General features: G+C 34.2%; 1 protein-coding gene across 1 annotated transcript in view; it reads left to right on the forward strand.

Moving 5' to 3' along the window:
- LOC136850788 (calcium-activated chloride channel regulator 1-like) overlaps positions 1-20,430 on the forward strand; it is a 308,332-nt gene that overhangs the window by 77,737 nt on the left and 210,165 nt on the right. The window contains exon 6 of the mRNA XM_067124788.1: positions 15,111-15,229. Within this exon, the coding sequence (XP_066980889.1) occupies positions 15,111-15,229 (119 nt within the window). The remainder of the gene's footprint in view (positions 1-15,110; positions 15,230-20,430) is intronic.

A 20,430-nucleotide genomic window follows, 5' to 3' on the forward strand; every position in this document is an offset into this window, starting at 1 on the left:
AGTCGGTGGAGATTTTGCTCCATGCAGATGAGGTTGGTATTCTCCACTAGTTCCTGAGTCGTTGGTTTTCGATTGTGATGATCGACGTAGTGTTGGTGGATGGCTCCGTTTTTACGATGGGCCTGTAGATGTCTTTTCAACGTTGTAGAAGTATGTGCAGCGTACATTTTTTCAGAGGACTGGCACATTCTCTCATGGCAAATAAAACGGCAAATAATGTTGGGACCGTCTTCTTTGTTTTGGTTCTGTTTGGTGGTGTTCCTCATTACGAGGGAAGCTATGGAACAATAAAAACCCATAAGCCAGGGAACCCCATCAGCCCCATAATTTCGCAAATAACATCAGCCACCTATCAATTAGCAAAGAAGCTGAACGAGATTATATTACCTTACTTCCCATCAGAATACTTGTAAAATCGAGCACAGAAGTCATCGATTTACTCCAAAACACAGAACTGGAAGAAGACATCGCTTCTCTTGCTGTAGAAAGTTTGTTTACAAACATGCCTGCGGATGAAACCATTGGCCTGATACTTGACCAAATATGCCACTTCAATTGAGAACCACTACCAGTACCAGAGAAGACATTAAAATCAATGTTGGTAGCCTGCAACAAAGAGGCCCCTTTCCTCTCGCCTAAGGGCGAATTATTTAGGCAGTGTGACGGTATAGCAATGGGGTCTCCGCTGGGAGTCCTTTTTGTTAATATTTGTATGCACAGTGTCGAAACCACGACCTTTACCAATCATCAAAACCCATGCATATATGTGAGGTATATTGATGGCATTTTTATCACAATGAAAGACAAAATGAAGCTGTAAAATTAGCCCAAGAATTCCTCCTTAAATTTCACAGTTGAATTCAGCAGAGAGAAAACTCTGCCTTTATTGGACATCCTCGTAACCCAAAATGGGGAATGGTATGACACCAAAGCTTACATGAAGATGACAAATGCTAGACGGTGTCTCAATGCATGTGGGGAGTGCCCATTAGCCTACAAGCAGTCGGTGGTTGATCAATGCTTATATCAAGAGAGCTATAATCCACTGCTCCATGTGGCATGAGACTCGCCTGGAAATTGAGCAAATCCTGTAATTCCTGACCAACAATGGATTTCAGGATAAACTCATACAAGATGTAATAAGAAGGAGTATTGAACAATTCTACAACGGTGAAACCAGAACAACAGGTGACGATGATAAAAACAACATAATTTATCATTGGACTGAATATAGCAAAAGATTCGAAGAAGAGAAGGCGATTACCAGCATAATCAGCAGAGGGAAAATGCCCAAAGCCCCCTTCGAATGGGCTCAAGTTCGCATCTATTGCAAACCTAATTTGACTGCTTCCTTCGTAATGAGGAACAACAACAACCAGAACCAAAATAAAGAAGACGGGGCCAACATCATTTGCCGTTTTACTTGCCATGAGAGAATGTGCCAGTCCTCTGAAAAAATGTACGTTGCACATACTTCTACAACATTAAAAAGACATCTACAGGCCCATCGTAAAAAAGGAGCCATCCATCAACACTACGTTGATCATCACAATCGAAAACCGACGTCTCAGGAACTAGTGGAGAATACCAACCTCATCTGCATGGAGCAAAGTCTCCACCGGCTAATCATAGCAGAATCAGTCTGCATTTTATTACAAAGACTGACCCTGAACTGCCACCTGGAAGCAGAATGATCGCTCCCATCTTGTAAGCGGCCAATATCATCCAACACCGAAACAGCAAATAACTCAAATAATGACAACAACATTTCTTGAATCACGTCTCTCTCTCTCTCTCTCTCTCTCTCTCCGTCCCATACCCTTCATCCTTTCCCTGTAATCCATATCCCCGCACCTCTATTTAAATTTGTTTGTTGCCAAACAATCAGCACACGTGGGATTTGTTTCCATTATGGTTGATCTAAAAACAAAATTTTTGGTTATTGTAAATATTTACGTAATGTATTATTTTTGTGCAACTTAAATTCAGTTAAAATCATTTTTGTACTTTAATTTGATTGTATTGATTGTATTGTATTTAAATGTATTTATTAATGTTTTTGGACACTACAATTCCGTCTTCACCATGTAATAAAACATGAGTACGCAAAGAAAATGTAGCGTGTTTCTACGGGCTGCTCTAGGAGCAGGAGCCCATGCTGGCACAAGGCCAGCTAAAAAAAAAAAAAAAAAAAAAAAAAAAAATGTGGTACACTTTGAAGAGGTCACGACAAATGATGGAACAGCTGTGGTGTTGTGTTCCCAGTAAATGGAACAAAGAGTTAATCTTTGTTTCTTTCTCCATCATATATATATGTATACAGTAAACCCCTATACTCTCGGGGGATGCGTACCACCCCCCCTGCAGAAAGCTAAAACCCGTGAATACTTAGAACCCTTCTAAAAACACTTGGAAGTGCCTATTTTGATAGTTCAAACACACACAAAACAAACTAAAAACGCTTATACAGGTATTATCCTACTTATGATGGGGTTAGGTTCCAAAAGAAACCCATCGTTTTTTGGAAAAAACACACGAAATACCAAAACTTATCTCGAACATAGCCTAGCCTACACTAGGGTATTCTGTGCCATGTACTATATGGTAGCCTAGCCTACACTATAAAATATACTCTTTACATACACGGTATAGTAATTATTAATATCAGCTAATTCTGTAGGTTCATGCAAAGTGTCTTATGATAATTCAATACAAAGAGAAATTGAATAACAAACAAGAATTAGCATAGCCTACACTACGGTATATTGTTTACATACACAGTAGCGTAGCCTACATTCACAGTAGCGTAGCCTACATTATAATCTCCTCTATATTTACATATCATATTATACAAATGTCAACATAACGAATATGCATCTCTTCCATGGATCTTTTAAAATGTTATGCCTTAATTCACTTTATCCAGTAATATTGTATATATTCTTATTTTGCTTTTGTATTATCAATTGTAATCACAGCGATCAATGTTTTGGTTTGGAAATGTTTACGTGGTGTTTATTTTGCCGCATTTAACGCAGTTCTGAGCACTTTTCTTGCTTCTAGTTAGTGTAAATGTATTTCTAGATACTTTATTTATATGGGGCAAGGTTATTTTTCGTTATACAAAGTGTTTTTAAGGCGAAATATAGTTAAAATACGTCTCGTGAAATTACAGGTAGTGCTCGAGTTACGATAATTCGACTTACGATAATTCGCTTTTACGATGGGGTTAGCAATTAATATCCATACGACAATATTTTGAAAATACGTATTTTTAAATTTCGTGGGTAACTGGCGCAGGCAACATCGTACAATCAGGCAGGGTACGGTGTACGATACATTGGCCCGAGAGGCTGGAATAGGTACATTAATTCAATGAGCTGGCCTCACTTGCTCTCGTTGTGTCGGAAGTCAAAATGGTCAGTGTTCGTTTGCAATTTTTGTGCGTTTGTAAATACAGGTAGTGCACGAGTGACGATAATTCAAGTTTACGATGGAGTTAGCAATTAATACCGGTACGACAATATTTAGAAAATATTTTTAAATTTCGAGCGGGCACAGTTGCCGTAGAATCAGGCAGCAAGAGAGACCAGCTTACAATAGACCAACTTCTTTTCTCCATCTCTTTATTCAATCTTCTAGTTAAAAAAGTAAGAGAATGATAAAAGTATTGTTAGTAACCTTATACTCTTGCGAAAATGCGTACAGCCATAAACAACCGAACGAGAAACTGTTTTGCTAATAACCGAATTGGATAACAACTGTTTTGCTTGTATTTCAACCATCGAACGGTAATACACAATTACCGTAGTTAGACATGAGAGACGCACAATTCTTGGCATCGGTCATAAACAACACAAACAGCCCATGCTGTTACCTTCACGACCACCCTCCAACACACAGGCAAATAGCGAATACACCACACAAACACTATACAAATATCTTGAATTCTATACCACCACCCACAAACATCACACAAAACAAAAAGCACATCCATACTCACCTCACCAGACAAGCACTTAACCCTTTAACGCCAAAGCCCTATTTACAAAAAAACGTCTCCCGTATGCCGCGGCGTTCAGTGAGTTAGCGCCGAAGCGGAAAAAAGTTTTTCAAAAATCACAGCACGCTTAGTTTTTAAGATTAAGAGTTCATTTTTGGCTCATTTTTTTGTCATTGCCTGAAGTTTAGTATGCAACCATCAGAAATGAAAAAAATTACCATTATTATATATAAATATTGGAATATATGACAGCGAAAAAAAAACTTGTATATAATTGTATACAAATCGTGCTGTAAGCAAAACGGTTAAAGCTTATGACTTAATTTTTTTTAGTTGTATTGTACACTAAATTGCGATGATTTTGGTATATAACAAATTTTAAAACGATCAAAGCAACACAGAAAATATTATCACAAAATGATGCATGAATTAAAATAACAGGGACGTAAAATTTATTTATTTATTTATTTATTTTTTTTTTTTTCACCATAAATCGAAATATTGTGCTAGAAACTTCCCGTTTGTTGAAAAATGAAGCTAATTGATTGAATATTACTAGACTGTAAGTGTTTTAGCTTACAGTTGCAGTTTTCGACCATTTCGGTCGAGTTAAAGATGACCGAAAGTCGAATTTTTTCTATTTATCGTGATTTATATGAAAATATTTCAAAACTGATAAAAGCTACAACCATGAGTTATTTTTTGTTGTATTGTAAATGAAATTGCGCACATTTTCATATATAAAACTTTATGTATCGACTAATATAAAATGGTGCAAATATTACGACAACGAGACGAAAGAATTTCTGAGATGATCGGCAGAGTTACACAAGAGACGTAAGGAAAATGTTTTTAAAAAATTCACCATAAATCGAAATATTGTGCTAGAGACTTCCAATTTATTGCAAAATGAAGGTAAACGATTGAATATTACTAGCATGTAAGAGTTTTAGCTTACAATTGCGTTTTTTTGACCATTTCAGGTCGAGTTAAAGTTGACTGAAGGTTGAAATTTTGGCAGTTATCGTGATTTATGTGAAAATATTTCAAAACTGATAAAAGCTACAACCAGGAGCTAGTTTCTTTTGTATTCTACATGAAATTGCACACATTTTCATATATAAAAGTTTATGTAACGACTAATGTAAAACGATGCAAACATTACGACAACATGACGAAAGAATTTCTGAGATGTCGGCCGAGTTAAGCAAGCACAGACGTAAGGAAAAAATTTTTTTTTTTAGAAATTCACCATAAATCGAAATATTGTGCTAGAGACTTCCAGTTTGTTGCAAAATGAAGGTACATGATTGAATATTACTAGAATGTAAGAGTTTTAGCTTATAATTGCGTTTTTACCATTTCGGTCGAGTTAAAGTTGACTGAAGGTTGAAATTTTGGCAGTTATCGTGATTTATATGACCAAAACTGATTGAAACCATGAGTTATTTTCTGTTGTATTCTACATGAAATTGCGCACATGATTTATAACGACTAATATAAAACAGAAAATATTTCAAAAAGAATTTTAGCGGACGTAAAAAAAGCTACAACCATAAATCGAAATATTGTTATTTTTTGTTGCAAAATGAAGGTTGTATTGAATATTACTAGAATGAAATTTTAGCTTACAATTGCGTTTTTTTACCATTTCATTTTCAATATAAAACTTTATTTATATAACGGCTTTCAAAACTGATAAAGCTACAACTATGAGATTTTCTGTTGTAGTGCAAAATTACGACAAAATGACGAAAGAATTTCTGAAATTTTCGGCCAAGTTACCACCACGTGCGTAAGAAAAAAATTTTTTTCAAAAATTCACCATAAATTGAAATATTGTGATAGAGACTTCCAATTTGTTGCAAAATGAAGGTACATGATTGAATATTACTAGAATGTAAGAGTTTTAGCTTACAATTGCGTTTTTCGACCATTTCGGTCGAGTCAAAGTTGACCGAAGGTTGAAATTTTTTGTAGTCGACGTTTGCTACGTCCACTCAGCATTCAACAGACAATTTTAGTCAACGTTTGCTACGTCCAACAGGCGTTTAAGGGTTAATAACCTTCCCAACAACAAAATACTCGGCACCCCCCCACCCAACATAAGCAGCACAGAAACACAGCTCTCAAGATTGGAGAGAGTACACCTGACTCGACTTCGCTGTGGTCATCACCAATCACTAAACACCTACAAACACCGCATAGACAACACCCAAACAGACATATGTCCACTCTGCCAAGTTAGTCCCCACACAATTACACATCTCTTAGTAGATTGCCCTTAGACAACAACACAACATCCATACTACCACAGTTATGGTCGGATCCAGTAAGCATGGTGTCCTTCTTGCGCGGTGCAGGCTTCCTGGCATAACAGAGTCTGGGAAACCACAACAACAACAAAAACAACCGTAGTTATGTTAAAAATGACGTTAAATCCTGATATATTTTTACACTATACCCTTATCCGGTTTGTAGAAAAGATCGGCAAGGAAATATACTGCTACAGTAAATTTAAGCTGCAAGTTGTAGCTGAAGCTGAGAAAACAATGTTCAAGCTGCTAATGACTATAAATTATCGTGCATTAGCAACATGGATGAAACTTAACCGCAAATAAAATTGGAAAGTATTTTAATCAAAACTACTGGGCATGAAAGAACACATATTACTGCTGTTTTCACGGCGATAAAAGCTCGTAGTATGATGATAAAATCAAGAGAAAATAGTGAATGGAATGTTGATTTTTTTTTACACAAAACAAACATGCCGCCAACGTCATCTATTAACGAAAAAATAGCTAAATTAATTTCACGAGACATTTTTAAGTTATATTTCGACTTAAAAACACTTCGTATAACGAAAAATGTATATGTCCCTTATAAATAAAGTATCTAGAGATTCATTTACGCTAACTAGAAGCAAGAAATGCCCCTGAACTGAGTTAAATGCAGCGAAATAGACCTCGTGATCGATTCCCAAACCAAAACATTTGATCGCTATGATCAGAATTTATAATGCAAAAGCAATATATAAGAATATTTACAACTGGATACAGTGTAGTAAAGCATAACTTCTTAAAAGATCCATGGAAAAGATGCACATTCGTTATTTTGACGTTTGTATAATATGGTGTTATGTGAAAATAGAATACAGTATAATGTAGGCTAGTCTACCATATATGATATGCGAAAGTGCAGGCTAGGCCTTGTTTGTTATTCAATTTCTCTTTATACTGACTTATCATGTCAATCTGCATTGAACCTGCAGAATTAGCTGACACTAATAATTACTATACCATATATGTATAAAGTATACTGTGTAGTGTAGGCTAGGCTACCATATATGTATAGATGGTACTGATTACCCTAGTGTAGGCTAGGCCATATTCGAGTTACGATTTTTTCAACAAACGATTGTTTTTTTGGAACCTAACCCCATCGTAAGTAGGGGAATACCTGTAATTCATATATTTTCATTAGTAGATGTACAGGATGACGATGGCCGTTTTGGGGGCATTTGTTTTGTGTAAAAAAAATTTCAAGATTCCGTTCGCTATTTTCACTTGACTTCATCATAATACAAGCTTTACTTATTTATTGTTTATCGGCGTAAAAGTAACAGCAGTGTGTTCTTTCATGCACAGTAGTTTTGATTAAAATACTTTCTCTCCCATTTTAATTATGATTGTGTTTAATCCATGTTGCACGATAATTTACAGTATAGTCATTAGCAGCCTGAACATTGTTTTCTCAGCTTCAGCTACAATTTGCAGCTTAAATTTAGCAGTATATTTCCTTGCCGATCTTTTATCCATACTGAATAAGGGTGTAATGTAAAAATATATCAGTCCTATTCTACTTAACGTCAATTGTGCCATAACATACGGTAATTGTTTATTACTGTACGATGGTTGAAATACCAGGTAAAAGGCTTTTGTTATCCGATTCGGTTAAAAGCAAAACAACAGTTTCTTGGTCGGTTGTTTATGGCTGTACGCATTTACACAAGAGTATAACGTTACTAACAACACTTTAATCATTGTCCTCTATTTTTTTAACTAGAAGATGGGGTAAAAAGATGGAGGAAAAGTTGTCTATTGCAATTTGGTCTCTCTCACTGCCTGATTACGCTGCTGCCTGCGCAAAATTTATAAATATTTTACAAATAATATTGTGGTATAAAGTATTAATTGCTTACCCCATTGCAAAATTGAATTATCATAAGGTGAATTATCGTAACTCAAGCATTACCTGAGCATTTTAATAGCCTTATCGCAAAAAGTGCATTTAGGCATGAAAATGAGATGAACACATAGTATTTTTAGTGAATATTTCTCAGTGAAAAAATACCACGAATACGTGAGTCCTCGAATTGTGAGAATGCGAATCCAGGGGTTTACTATTTATACAGTATATATATATATATATATATATATATATATATATATATATATATATATATATATATATATATATATATATATATATATATATATATATATGTGTTTGTGTGTGCTCATCTGCATAGGCACACACATATATATATATATATATATATATATATATATATATATATATATATATATATATATATATATATATAAATATATATATATATATATATATATATATATATATATATATATACACAAATATATATATATAGGTAGTCGACTTACTTTACGGCATTAGGTTCTGACAGAGCGGTCGTAAGTCGATCTCGTCGTAAGTCGACCAACCACATAAGAGTATGTACATGTATTCTGTACCTACCGTATACAGTATTATCCATCATATTTTATATCCTAAGTATGTACTGTATACTGTACTGTCTTTTTTTTAGCATATTGAATACTGTAAATTTAATCATGTTTGAGCAGTCTTTTTATCCTTTTTACCATATTCAAACACACATACATGTACACTCGGCAAGGAAAGTGAAGATACAGTTTTTTAAAATCTTCGGACATACAGTATATTGCTCAATAATGCGACATCTGGCAACTTTAGAAAGGGGAGGAGCTTCTGTCTTAGTGTGTTGGTTTTTTGCTTGACCTCCTATAACTTTCAATCATATTCTACGATTCTGACATCATTGATACTTAAATGCAGTAGTAAGCTTTATAGTATTCATTCAAGTTGTAATCTGCAGCGACAGTTCTGAGCAAAATAAACATTTTTCGACGTAACCTACCAATTAACCTTATACAAATGAATTTATGACACCGCAATGAATGGAATGCTTGCATAATTGGAAACGCGATCTTCCATAGTGAAATCAAGAGTTAAATTTGAGCAACGTGGGGAACAATAAAGGAACGAATGCAATGTTACGATGAGAGAGAGAGAGAGAGTTGCTGTTGTGTAAGCCTAGGCCTATATGTAGAGCTACTCATTTCATTATTTTTTTTTCTTTTAGAGATTGAGCGATACTATATTTGTATAGTATGTTTTAGCAATGGAGAGAGAGAGAGAGAGAGAGAGACTATGGCAACGTTAAGAAACATCCAGTTACTTGTGTTTTCCCGCGGAAGTTATCGCGGTACTCCGCACATCATAGAGAACGCTCTTGCGGATTTAAATAGATTGGGTCAACCTGCCCTAGCTGTCACAACATTTACTGCCATTAATTCCAGCTGACCTTTAACACCGTGAAATACAAATATGAATGTGTAAAAATTAAAGAAATTATCATTAACTCGTATGATGATGCAATAATAAGCCTGTTCATAACGGAAAACGAGTAAATATTGCCTTTCTGATAAACAGTACTACACCGAGATATCCACACACTTTCTTTTAGATCTCTATGAACGAAGTCATCTGAGAAATTCTGATTACTTCGGACATGCATGGTGTTTTTAAGTATCTGAACGTTTTTGTTTTGCAGATTTAACATATATGATATAATTTGCATTGTATTCTCATATTCTAAAGTAAATTTACCGAGATTATGTGTTTTCTGCAAGAAAAAAATTAAAATTCGATGAACGAAATCTAAAGAAAACTGTATCTTCACTTTTCTTGCCGAGTGTACATGTACGTATTTTTTTGTTTACATTTTCATAGACAACTGACTAGCCTACATATACATTTTATATTATCCCAAAAATGTGCATGTATAGTACCTGTTATTACGTTTAGCATATGAAATTTTATCATGCTTGAACTCCTTGATTAATACTTACTTTTATTACTGTATTTAACATTTTTATTGTAGGCATTCAAACCATCTGTTTGGTCTGTTTACATTTTCTTATCCGCCATTTGCATTGCCAATTGGCTATACGTATGACGTATTATTTACTTTTATTTATTTATAGGTTTGATTTACACCGTCTGAATGATGTTCACTGGGGTTTGAAAGGTACATCTACGCGCCGAAAGACGTGTCAGTACTGCCACTTGTGTAGCTAAGAGCAGTGGGTTTCATTGAAATTCTGATTAGCTAGGTTAAATTCATACCGTATTTGATGGCGTATAAGACGCACTTAAATGGCCTAAAAAATCCCCCTGCATCCTATGTACATAATGTAGGCTCAAAATTTAAGAATTTTGGCCGAAATTATACATGAAACGTCACGTAGATGATGTAGCCTAGCCTAACATTCGGTGTTATCCTAATAACCTATTAAAAAACAAAGTTTATTATAATTATTTATCATTATCACACTTACCATCACCGCAATTACTACTGCTAGTAATGTAATCAATATCTACGTTATTATCGATATTTTCATTAAAATGTGTTAATATCATTATCGTCGTCTACAGAGGATCGCCACATTCCACATTTACAGACTTACAGTACATGTGCTGCCACCAATTGGTGATTATCTCGAGAGCTTTACGGATAACAAGGCTTCGTTCAGTTGGTAGTTGGCAATTCTTGCTAACATTCTCTTTACGCATAACATGGCTTCGATCAATTGGTGGTTGACAATTCCTGCTACCATTCTCTTTAGGCATAATAACAAGGCTTCGTTGAGTTGATACTTCGTAACTTGTGCTAGCATTCTCTTTTAAGAATAATAACATGGCTTTGTTCAGTTGCTCACGAGACTCGAGCCGTTACATAGGAAACATTTTTATTTATTGGATTTTACCCCTTTATTGCATACTTTTATAATATATAATGGATGTATATAACATATATTACCGTAGGTAACATCTTTATTAATGTTTTTGTTGATTCTACCGGTAAGAAACATCTTTATTAATGAATTTTTGTATTGAAACCTTCTGTTGCTTTCAGCAAGACAACATACGCGCAGTAAATGGCTGATTGTATAATGCATATTTTGATAAATATAAATATGGTAAATAACTTCTTTATTAATGTTTTTGTTGATTCTGTTGGTAAGAAACAATATGTATATGATAACCTAATACTACAGTTTTTACTTACCAAAATCATATGAGTATAGGCTAGGAAACATTTTTTTTCCCCTCAATGTCCTGCTGAAATTGGGGTGCATCCTATGCAGACATGCGTATTATAAGCCATCAAATACGGTAATTTGTTATTACATTTGATTTATTTGCAAAAAATAGAAATACAAAATACATTACAAAAATATGAATCATTTACCATTTTCGAACGAGACAAACACACTGAATGCTGCCAAAAGCTGAGCATCTCTCGGATATGAGCGCGCTGCCGGTAGTGGGAAAAAGTATCGTACGCGCGCTCGACGTATTTTAGCAAAATATAAAATTAAATATTATATATTGTCGTAGCAAGTCGTAAAGTCGGTCAGTCGTAAGTTGCATAGGTCGTAAGTCGACGACTACCTGTATGTATGTATATATATATATATATATATATATATATATATATATATATATATATATATATAATATAGTATATTATATATATAATATATATATAGATATATATGTATGTATGTGTGTGTGTATATATATATATATATATATATATATATATATATATATATATATATATATATATATATAATATATATATATATATATATATATATATATATATATATATATATATATATATATATATATATATATATATAATATATATATATATATATATATATATATATATATATATATATATATATATATATATATATATATTATATATATATATATATATACACTGTATATGAAGGGAATAAAACACTGTTCCTGATATGGTAAGAAGTGACTCCTCTTGTATTACTTATGAAATTCTTTGCTTTACATGTTGAAGATGGACACTAGACAATTACTGCTGGGCACACTGAGTACATATTCACATTTTTTCTTTTACATAAGAATGATTACGTAAGTACGCATTAACCTACATATTTTATAATATGTACTCACTTATAATTTACTTGTAATTTTTAAATGTAATATGATTATACAGATAATATCAGTGAAACATATTCAGTTATATATGGCAAGTTTCAATTGTTTAAGCAAATATTAGTCAGTACGTGAACCTTCAGAAAACCAATGAATATAGAAATAGATAGTAGAGAAACCAAAACGCTGATGTTGACGCCCTTCTGACTGACATAACTGTACTCATTTTCCCATAATCCAGACTCCTTCATACAGTGTGAAAATTTTTGCTGTACATTTTGGATATGTGGACATAACACATGACATGCGCTTGCACATATGTACACCACACAAACATTATATATACATATATTTGCTATATATATATTGTGTGTGTGTGTGTGTGCACGCACATGTGCATAGACCCTACCGGTGTGTGTGTGTGTGTATATGTGTATATATATATATATATATATATATATATATATATATATATATATATATATATATATATATATATATATATATATATATATATATATATATATATATATATATATATATATATATATATATATATATATATATATATATATATATATGTCTCCTATATTTACTATCAAGAAAGTTCGTTAGTGAGACTGTAAATGTACCGGGACCACAATATAATACCCCTGTATGATAATGTTGCCATATCCTAAGAATATTTCAAATTTATATTTTATGGTTCTCAAAGTAATTTTGTATTTTTCTGCATTTTTGTTTTACATAGAACAATATTACCATATATATGAGACTTCATAAAGGATTTATTTCTGCTAAATTAGAAATACAGAGTAATTCATTAGCAGGTAACTAACTGGCATCATTATGAATTACAGTTCAGAGGGATGTTCTTGATTTCAACACAATTAAACACAGCTAGCTTATTGTACGATGACTGACTGACTTTTTTTTTTTTTTTTTTTTTTTTTTTTTTACAAATATGGATTACAGTGAAAATTTTGTTCCTCAAAGTCAGGAAAATGATTTAACGGATCTGAGGGAGGAGCACCAATTACTTCTTAATCAAATTTGGGGATGTAGGGCGACTTCGATCCTTGGGATGACTTTGTGACAGCGTTACAAACACGTGAGTGGAAACAAAGCCAGCAAATAGCGAGAGGCTGCTTTCACCTGGGAAACACTTTGGCAAAATAAGCTAGTCTTGCCAGAGAGAGGCCGAATTTTTGGCGTAGTTTTGAATATTATTTTCGGGAGTAGATTATGGATTTATTTTGGGGAGAAATGTTTTCTCTAATTTATAGAGGTCAAGTAGAGAAAACAGGCTATGGGTTGGATAAATTTTGGGGACACTATATCGAGTTATTAAAAAGATATGCATGGTTTTAGGGCTGGCTTCTATGAGAAGCCCATGATACCTAGTACGAGAGAGAGGGTTAATAATGACATCATCTGATTGTTTCATTTCTAGCTGGAATAATAAAATTTGCTCATTCTGATTTCAGAGACCTTTCATGTGGTTTCCCCCCTCTCTCTCTCTCTTTCTTCTCAAGAGAGAAGTTAATGTAAAATATTTGTGTGGTCATTGATATTAATCTTAGCTTTTGAGATCTGCTAATGATAGTAATGGTAACAAGTGTATATATTTGTAACGGCGCCTATCAAAAGTGTTTTGTGAATCTCAAGCAGCTCCATTTGGAGTAAATTGTGTGAAAGTTTTCACAAGCTTGTGTAAGGGAAAGTGAATTTTACCTATTATTACCTTGGTATAATAAGGTATATTAAGGGAGTTTTGCCTTAGGGAAATTGTTTTGGTAAATCTTTTGTGTATTATTGTTTGCAATCTCTTAATTTTTCATATTTTATATAGTGGTGATTTATTTACTTAGCATTTTAAATATGTCTTGATAATTTAACATTGCATACTTGATTAAATTTTTATTACGTCAATTTTCTTTTCAAATCAGAAGTATTTCTGAATAGTTTAAATTTTGCGTGATTAATTCAATTTCTTGATAAATTAAGCTTTGTAATTTACCTCAAGAATTAATTAAACTTTGTGTTTTTTCAAGTAATAGTAAATTTTTTCAGATTGTGAATTCTAATTATAAAATTTGAATTTAAAAATTTTTTTTATGGGGTTAATTGTGTGCATAAGGCAAAGTGATAAACATGTTTTGTTCCTTTAGTTTTGCTGAAGTGAATTTAGACCAGGGAAACATTTAATGTTGCTTGATGGAGTGATGCCCTCACACTTGTTTTGATAAACTTAGTTTGATCTTCCATGTGATTAATAAGCGTTTTAAGGGATCTCAGTTGCCTTTAGAGTACTCAGTCTTAGTTTTATTGTTATGAGAGTTCAGGTATCTGGCTGAAGTGAGGTAAAATTTTGAATTCTGTGATTAATGGTGTAGTAACCAGGTACTTGGACACAATATATATATATATATATATATATATATATATATATATATATATATATATATATATATATATATATATATATATATACATATACATACTGTACAGTATGTATGTACTGTATATATGTTTTTGTTGAGTGAAACCCAGGGCATATATCTAGTAAGTTACTCTCTTGGTACCAAATTAAATTTTCATGTACAGAGTAAGAAAATGTTGCTATAACTTCATTATTCTTATTAGTTTATCTGATCCTTCCGTACACAATATTGTAAACTTGATAGTTATCTATTTTTGGGAATTTTTTTTAAAAGATAAGTGGGCTTTCTATAATACTGCATGCCAGTGATTACAGAGTATTATATTTTTCCAACAGGTGAGGACTTTTTGCGATGATGCAAATCATGTTCCAACAGCGCCAACTAAGCATAACCTTTTATGCAATAAAAGAAGTACTTGGGACGTCATTTCAAAACATCCAGATATCAGTACAACGTATGTAGAATTCCTCTCTGAGGTTTTTTCTTGATGGCAGTTAAGGCCCTTACAATTGGAGTAGTTCACAGTGTATCATCATTCAGGTTTAAATACAAATCTAAAGAACCTTGAAATGCATTGACAGGGAATAAAACTGTACGGTTTACCTGAAATGACAGTTTTTATATTTTTATAATAAAACACGGTCACAAAGTGAGTCTGTAGGATGCATTGCTCTTCTAGCTGAACTGAATCTCATTTAATTTCTTTGTTGTTTTCGTACTAGTACCAAGACAAATATATTTCAGATCATTTATTGAGTGACAGTAGATATAGACACATAATCTGTATACTCCTGGGATGATATTTGGTATATTTGAGACATTCATCCAGAGGATTATTTTCTGAACGGACTATATCATACATCTAGAACAACAGCTGAAAATTGTCTTAAATATCCAGTAGATGACTTAGCCGAAAAAGTATTGAGGTCTGCACTCCCCTTAATGCATAGACCCCATCCTGAGAGTTAGGGACCCCTGCTGATTTATGTTTGCCAAATTAAGTATGGATTTCACCACACCATCCATTGTGGAGGTGAACTAAACTTGTTAGGTGCTGTTTAAATTTTTTGTTGATATAGATCTGTTTTTGGAGGCAGCCTCGGTCTAGAGGCAGAGTGAAGCAGTGTCTCTCTCAGTCCAAAGTTAAGTCCAGCCTGTTACACGGGGAAAGCAGGAGGAAGATACACTGGACTACATGGTTCTGCAGAAACCCCCAAGTTTTCTAAGAATGCTCATGGTCTCCTAGCATCATCAATATCTGCCCAGATTAATCAGTTGCCCAAATCCTCTATGAAATATCTACAGCCAGGCTCAACTTGATTGTGACCACCTTTGTAAGTTTGGTCAAGCTGGCCACAGCTGTGTTTTAAGTTTCAGGGTATTTTTCTAAACTGATCTCTGATTCCCCAGCAAGAAGCACAGTTACTAGGAGCTTAGCGCCTATTCTCAGAGAAAGTGATAGATCCACATCTTAGAGCAAGGAAGATTATATGAATAAGAATAACAGAGACTAGGAGGAAATTCCAAAACCAGGTAATAAACGAGAGTTCCTGAGTTTATGAAGTGTATGAGGATGGCTAATTTCCATAAGAAAATGTGGGGAATAATTGTTTGACATGTGCCATAAGGTTGCTTGATAAAATGAGGAAGAGTCTCATATTCAGTGAATTAGTGACCAAAATAGTATGTATACAAGACTGGCAGAATTAATTCTGTTGAGCATGAAAACAAAGGGAGAATCCTCATTCTTATGTTCTATCAAATTTGGTTGGTGAATGAAGAAATGTGTGTTAAAGCTTAGTTACAGACAAAAGAATATGTCAAGGAAGTCGATGAAGAAGTTGTATCAAATAGCTAAGTAATTCACAAAAGGCTGAATAGGATATCAAGAACACTATAAAAGTTTAATGAGAGTAGGAATAAAACCCAAAATGTCCCCCAGATGATGACTTGCAAATACCTGCTGGAAAAGAAGATTCTATGAGATCTTACTGTGCAATGGAAACCATGTAGGCCACTAAAAGATGTGATAAAAGGTATAATCATTTTTTATTTATTTTTTTTGTGTGTGATTTGATACTGACAGCAGACATCACAAGGTGGTATTGAATCTAACCATGAATGGTAGCATGGAGGCACATTTCTTAAGTATTTACATTTTTGTACATTATGTTTTCAGTAATGGAATACTATTTCATTTATTTTGTTATCATACCTGTTAACAAAATTATAAGAGATGCTACAATAGTACTTGAAGATAAGTTGAGAGATGTATGTTCTTTTTACTGCATTATACTGACCAATAGAAAAAAAGAGAGAAGGGCTTATACATTTCAATGGCTAATAAGAAGAAAGAGAGAGTCTTTTACATTGCACTGGTTAAAAAAATAAAAGATGAACTTCTACATTACACTGGCCTATAAGAAGAAAAGAGGGAGGCTTGTGCATTGCACTGTATAATAAAAAAAAGATAGTCATCTGCATTTCACTGGCTAATAAGAAAAAAGAGAGGGATTTCTGCATTGCACTGGCTGATAAGAAAGTAGAGAGGCTTCTACATTGTACAGACTAATAAGAAAAAATGGAGAGGCTTTTACGTTCCACCAATAAGAGGAAGAGAGAACCTTCTACATTGCAATGGCTAATAAGAAAATAAAAAAAGATGCTTCTACATTGCACTGGCTGATAAGAAAAAGGGAGAGGCTTTTACATGGGCACTGGTCAGTCAGGAAAAAAGAGAGAGACTTCTACATTGCACTGGCTAATAAGAAAAAGAGAGGCTTCTACACTGCACTGGTCAATAAGGAAAAAAGAGAGGCTTTTACACTGCACTGGTCAATAAGGAAGAAAGAGAGAGGCTTCTGCATTGCATAGGCTAATAAGAAAGAGATGGGCTTTTACACTGCACTGGCAAATAAGAATAAAAGAGAGAGATGCTTCTACATTGCACTGGCTAATAAGAGAAAGAGAGAGATACTTCTATATTGCACAGGCTAATAAGAAAAAGAGAGAGAGGCTTCTGCATTGCACTAGCTAGTAATAAAACAAGAGAGATAGAGTCTTCTGCATTGCACTTTCGAGTAAGAAGAAAAGACGAGGCTTCTAAATTGCACTAGCTAATAAGAAAAGAAAGAGGGCTCTTATGTTGCTTTGGCTAATAAGAGAAAGAGAGAGGCCTATATACTGCACTGGCTAATAAGAGAAAAAGGGAGAGGCTTCCACATTGCAGTGTCTAAGAAGATAAAGAGATAGAGGCTTCTACATTGCACTGGCTAATAAATAAAAAAGAGGGCTTCTGTATTGCACTGGCTAATAAGGAAAAAAGAGAGATGCTTCTACATTGCACTGGCCAATATGAAAAAGAGTGAGGCTTATACATTGCACTGGCTAATAGGAAAAAGAGGGGCTTCTGTGTTGCACTGGTTAATAAGATAGAGAGTGCAATGTAGAAGCATTTCCTTTTTTCTCATTACCTAGCGCAACGTAGAAGCCTCTGTTTTCTTATCAGCCAGTGCAGTGTAGAAGCACCTTTTTTTTTTTCTTATTACCCCATGCAAGGCAAGTCTCTATCTTTTCTTAGTAACTAGTACAATACAGAGTAGTTTCTCTCTTTTCTTATTAGCCAGTGCCATGTAGAAGCCTCTCTCTTTTTCTTATTAGCCAGTGCAATGTAGAAGCCCCTCTCCTTTTCTTATTAGCCAGTGCAATATAGAAGCCTCTCTCTTTTTCTTATTAGCCAGTGCAATGTAGAAGCCTCTCTCTTTTTCTTATTAGCCAGTGCAATGTAGAAGGCCCTCTCATTTTCTTATTAGCCAGTGCAATGTAAAAGCCTCTCTCTTTTTTTTATTAGCCAGCGCAATGTAGAAGCCCCTCTCTTTTTCTTATTAGCCAGTCCAATGCAGAAGCCTCTCTCTTTTTCTTATTAGCTAGTGCAATGTACAAGCTTATCTCTTTTTCTTATTAGCCAGTGCAATGTACAAGCTTCTCTCTTTTTCTTATTAGCCAGTGCTATGTAGAAACCTCTTTTTTCTTATTAGCCAGTGCAATGTAGAAGCATCTCTCTCCTTTTCTTTTTAGCCAGTGCAATGTAGAAGCCTCTCTTTTTCTTGTTAGCCAGTGCAATGTAGAAGCCTCTCTCTTTTCCTTATTAGCCAGTGAAACATAGAAGCCACTCTCTTCTTTTCTTATTAACCAGTGCAATATAGAAGCCCTCTCTTTTTTTTACTCATTAGCCAGTGCAAGGTAGAAAAATTGCACTGGCTAATGGCTAATAAGAAAAAAAAATTTCTGCTACATTGCTTTGGCTAAGAAAAAGAGAGGCTTGCATTGCACCAGCTAATAAAAAAAGAGAAGATTCTACATTGCACTATTTCACTGGCTAATAAGAGTAAAAAAGAGGGGCTTTTACTTTGCACTATCTAATAGGAAAAAATTGGGGGCTTCTAGATTGCACTGGCTAATACCAGAAAAATAGAGATGCATGTGCAATGTACTGGCTAATAAGAAAAAGAATGAAGCTTCTACATTGCACGGGCTAATAAGGAAAAGAGCGAAGCTTCTACATTGCTCTGGCTAAGAAAAAGAAAGAGGGGCTTCAGCATTGCACCAGCTGATAAAAAAGAGAGAGGCTTCCAAAATGCTGTGGGTATAAGAGAGAGATGATTCTACAGTACACTGGCTAACAAGAAAGAGAGAGAGAGAGAGAGGTTTGCATTGCACTGGCTAATAAAAAGAAAAGAGTGGCTTCTATATTGCATTGGCTAATAAAAAAAGAGTGGCTTCTATTATGCATTGGCTAGTAAGAGAAAGAGAGAGACTTCTGAATTGCATTAGCTAATAAGAAAAAAGAGAAAGGCTTCTACATTGCATTGGGTCATAGAAAAAGACAGAGAGAGAGAGAGAGGTTTGCATTGCACTGGCTAATAAGAAGAAAAGAGTGGCTTTTACATTGCAATGGGCAGTAATAAAAGAGAGAGGCTTCTATAATGCACTGGCTAATAAGAAAAAAAAGAGAGTGGCTTCTACATTGCACTGTCTAATAAGAACAAAAGAGAGTGGCTTCCACATTGCACTGGCTAATAAAAAAAAAAGAGAGTGGCTTCTACATTGCACTGGCTAATAAGAAAAAAAGAGAGTGGCTTCTACATTGCACTGGCTAATAAGAAAAAAAGAGAGTGACTTCTACATTGCACTGGCTATTAAGAAAAAAAAAGAGGGACTTTTACATTGCACTGTCTAATAAGAAAAAAAGAGAGTGGCTTCTGCATTGCACTGGCTAATAAGAGAAACAGAGTACCTTCTACATTGCACTGGCTAATGACAAAAAAAGATAGTGGCTTCTGCATTGCACTGGCTGATAAGAGAAACAGAGAGTACCTGCTACATTGCACTGCTAATAAAAAAAAAAAAAGTGGCTCCTACATTGCACTGGCTAATAAGAAGAAAAGAGAGTGGCTTCTGTGTTGCACTGGTAATAAGAAAAAAATGGCATCTACATTGCACTGGCTAATAAGAAAAAAAAGAGTGGCTTCTGCATTGCACTGGCTAATAAGAAAAAAAGTGGCTTCTGCATTGCACTGGCTAATAAGAAAAAAAGAGAGAGGCTTCTACATTGCACTGGCTGATAAGAAAAAGAGAGTAGCTTCTATGGTGCAC

The sequence above is a fragment of the Macrobrachium rosenbergii genome, chromosome 3 (genome assembly GCF_040412425.1).
Source record: "Macrobrachium rosenbergii isolate ZJJX-2024 chromosome 3, ASM4041242v1, whole genome shotgun sequence".
In the NCBI taxonomy this organism is placed as follows: domain Eukaryota; kingdom Metazoa; phylum Arthropoda; class Malacostraca; order Decapoda; family Palaemonidae; genus Macrobrachium; species Macrobrachium rosenbergii.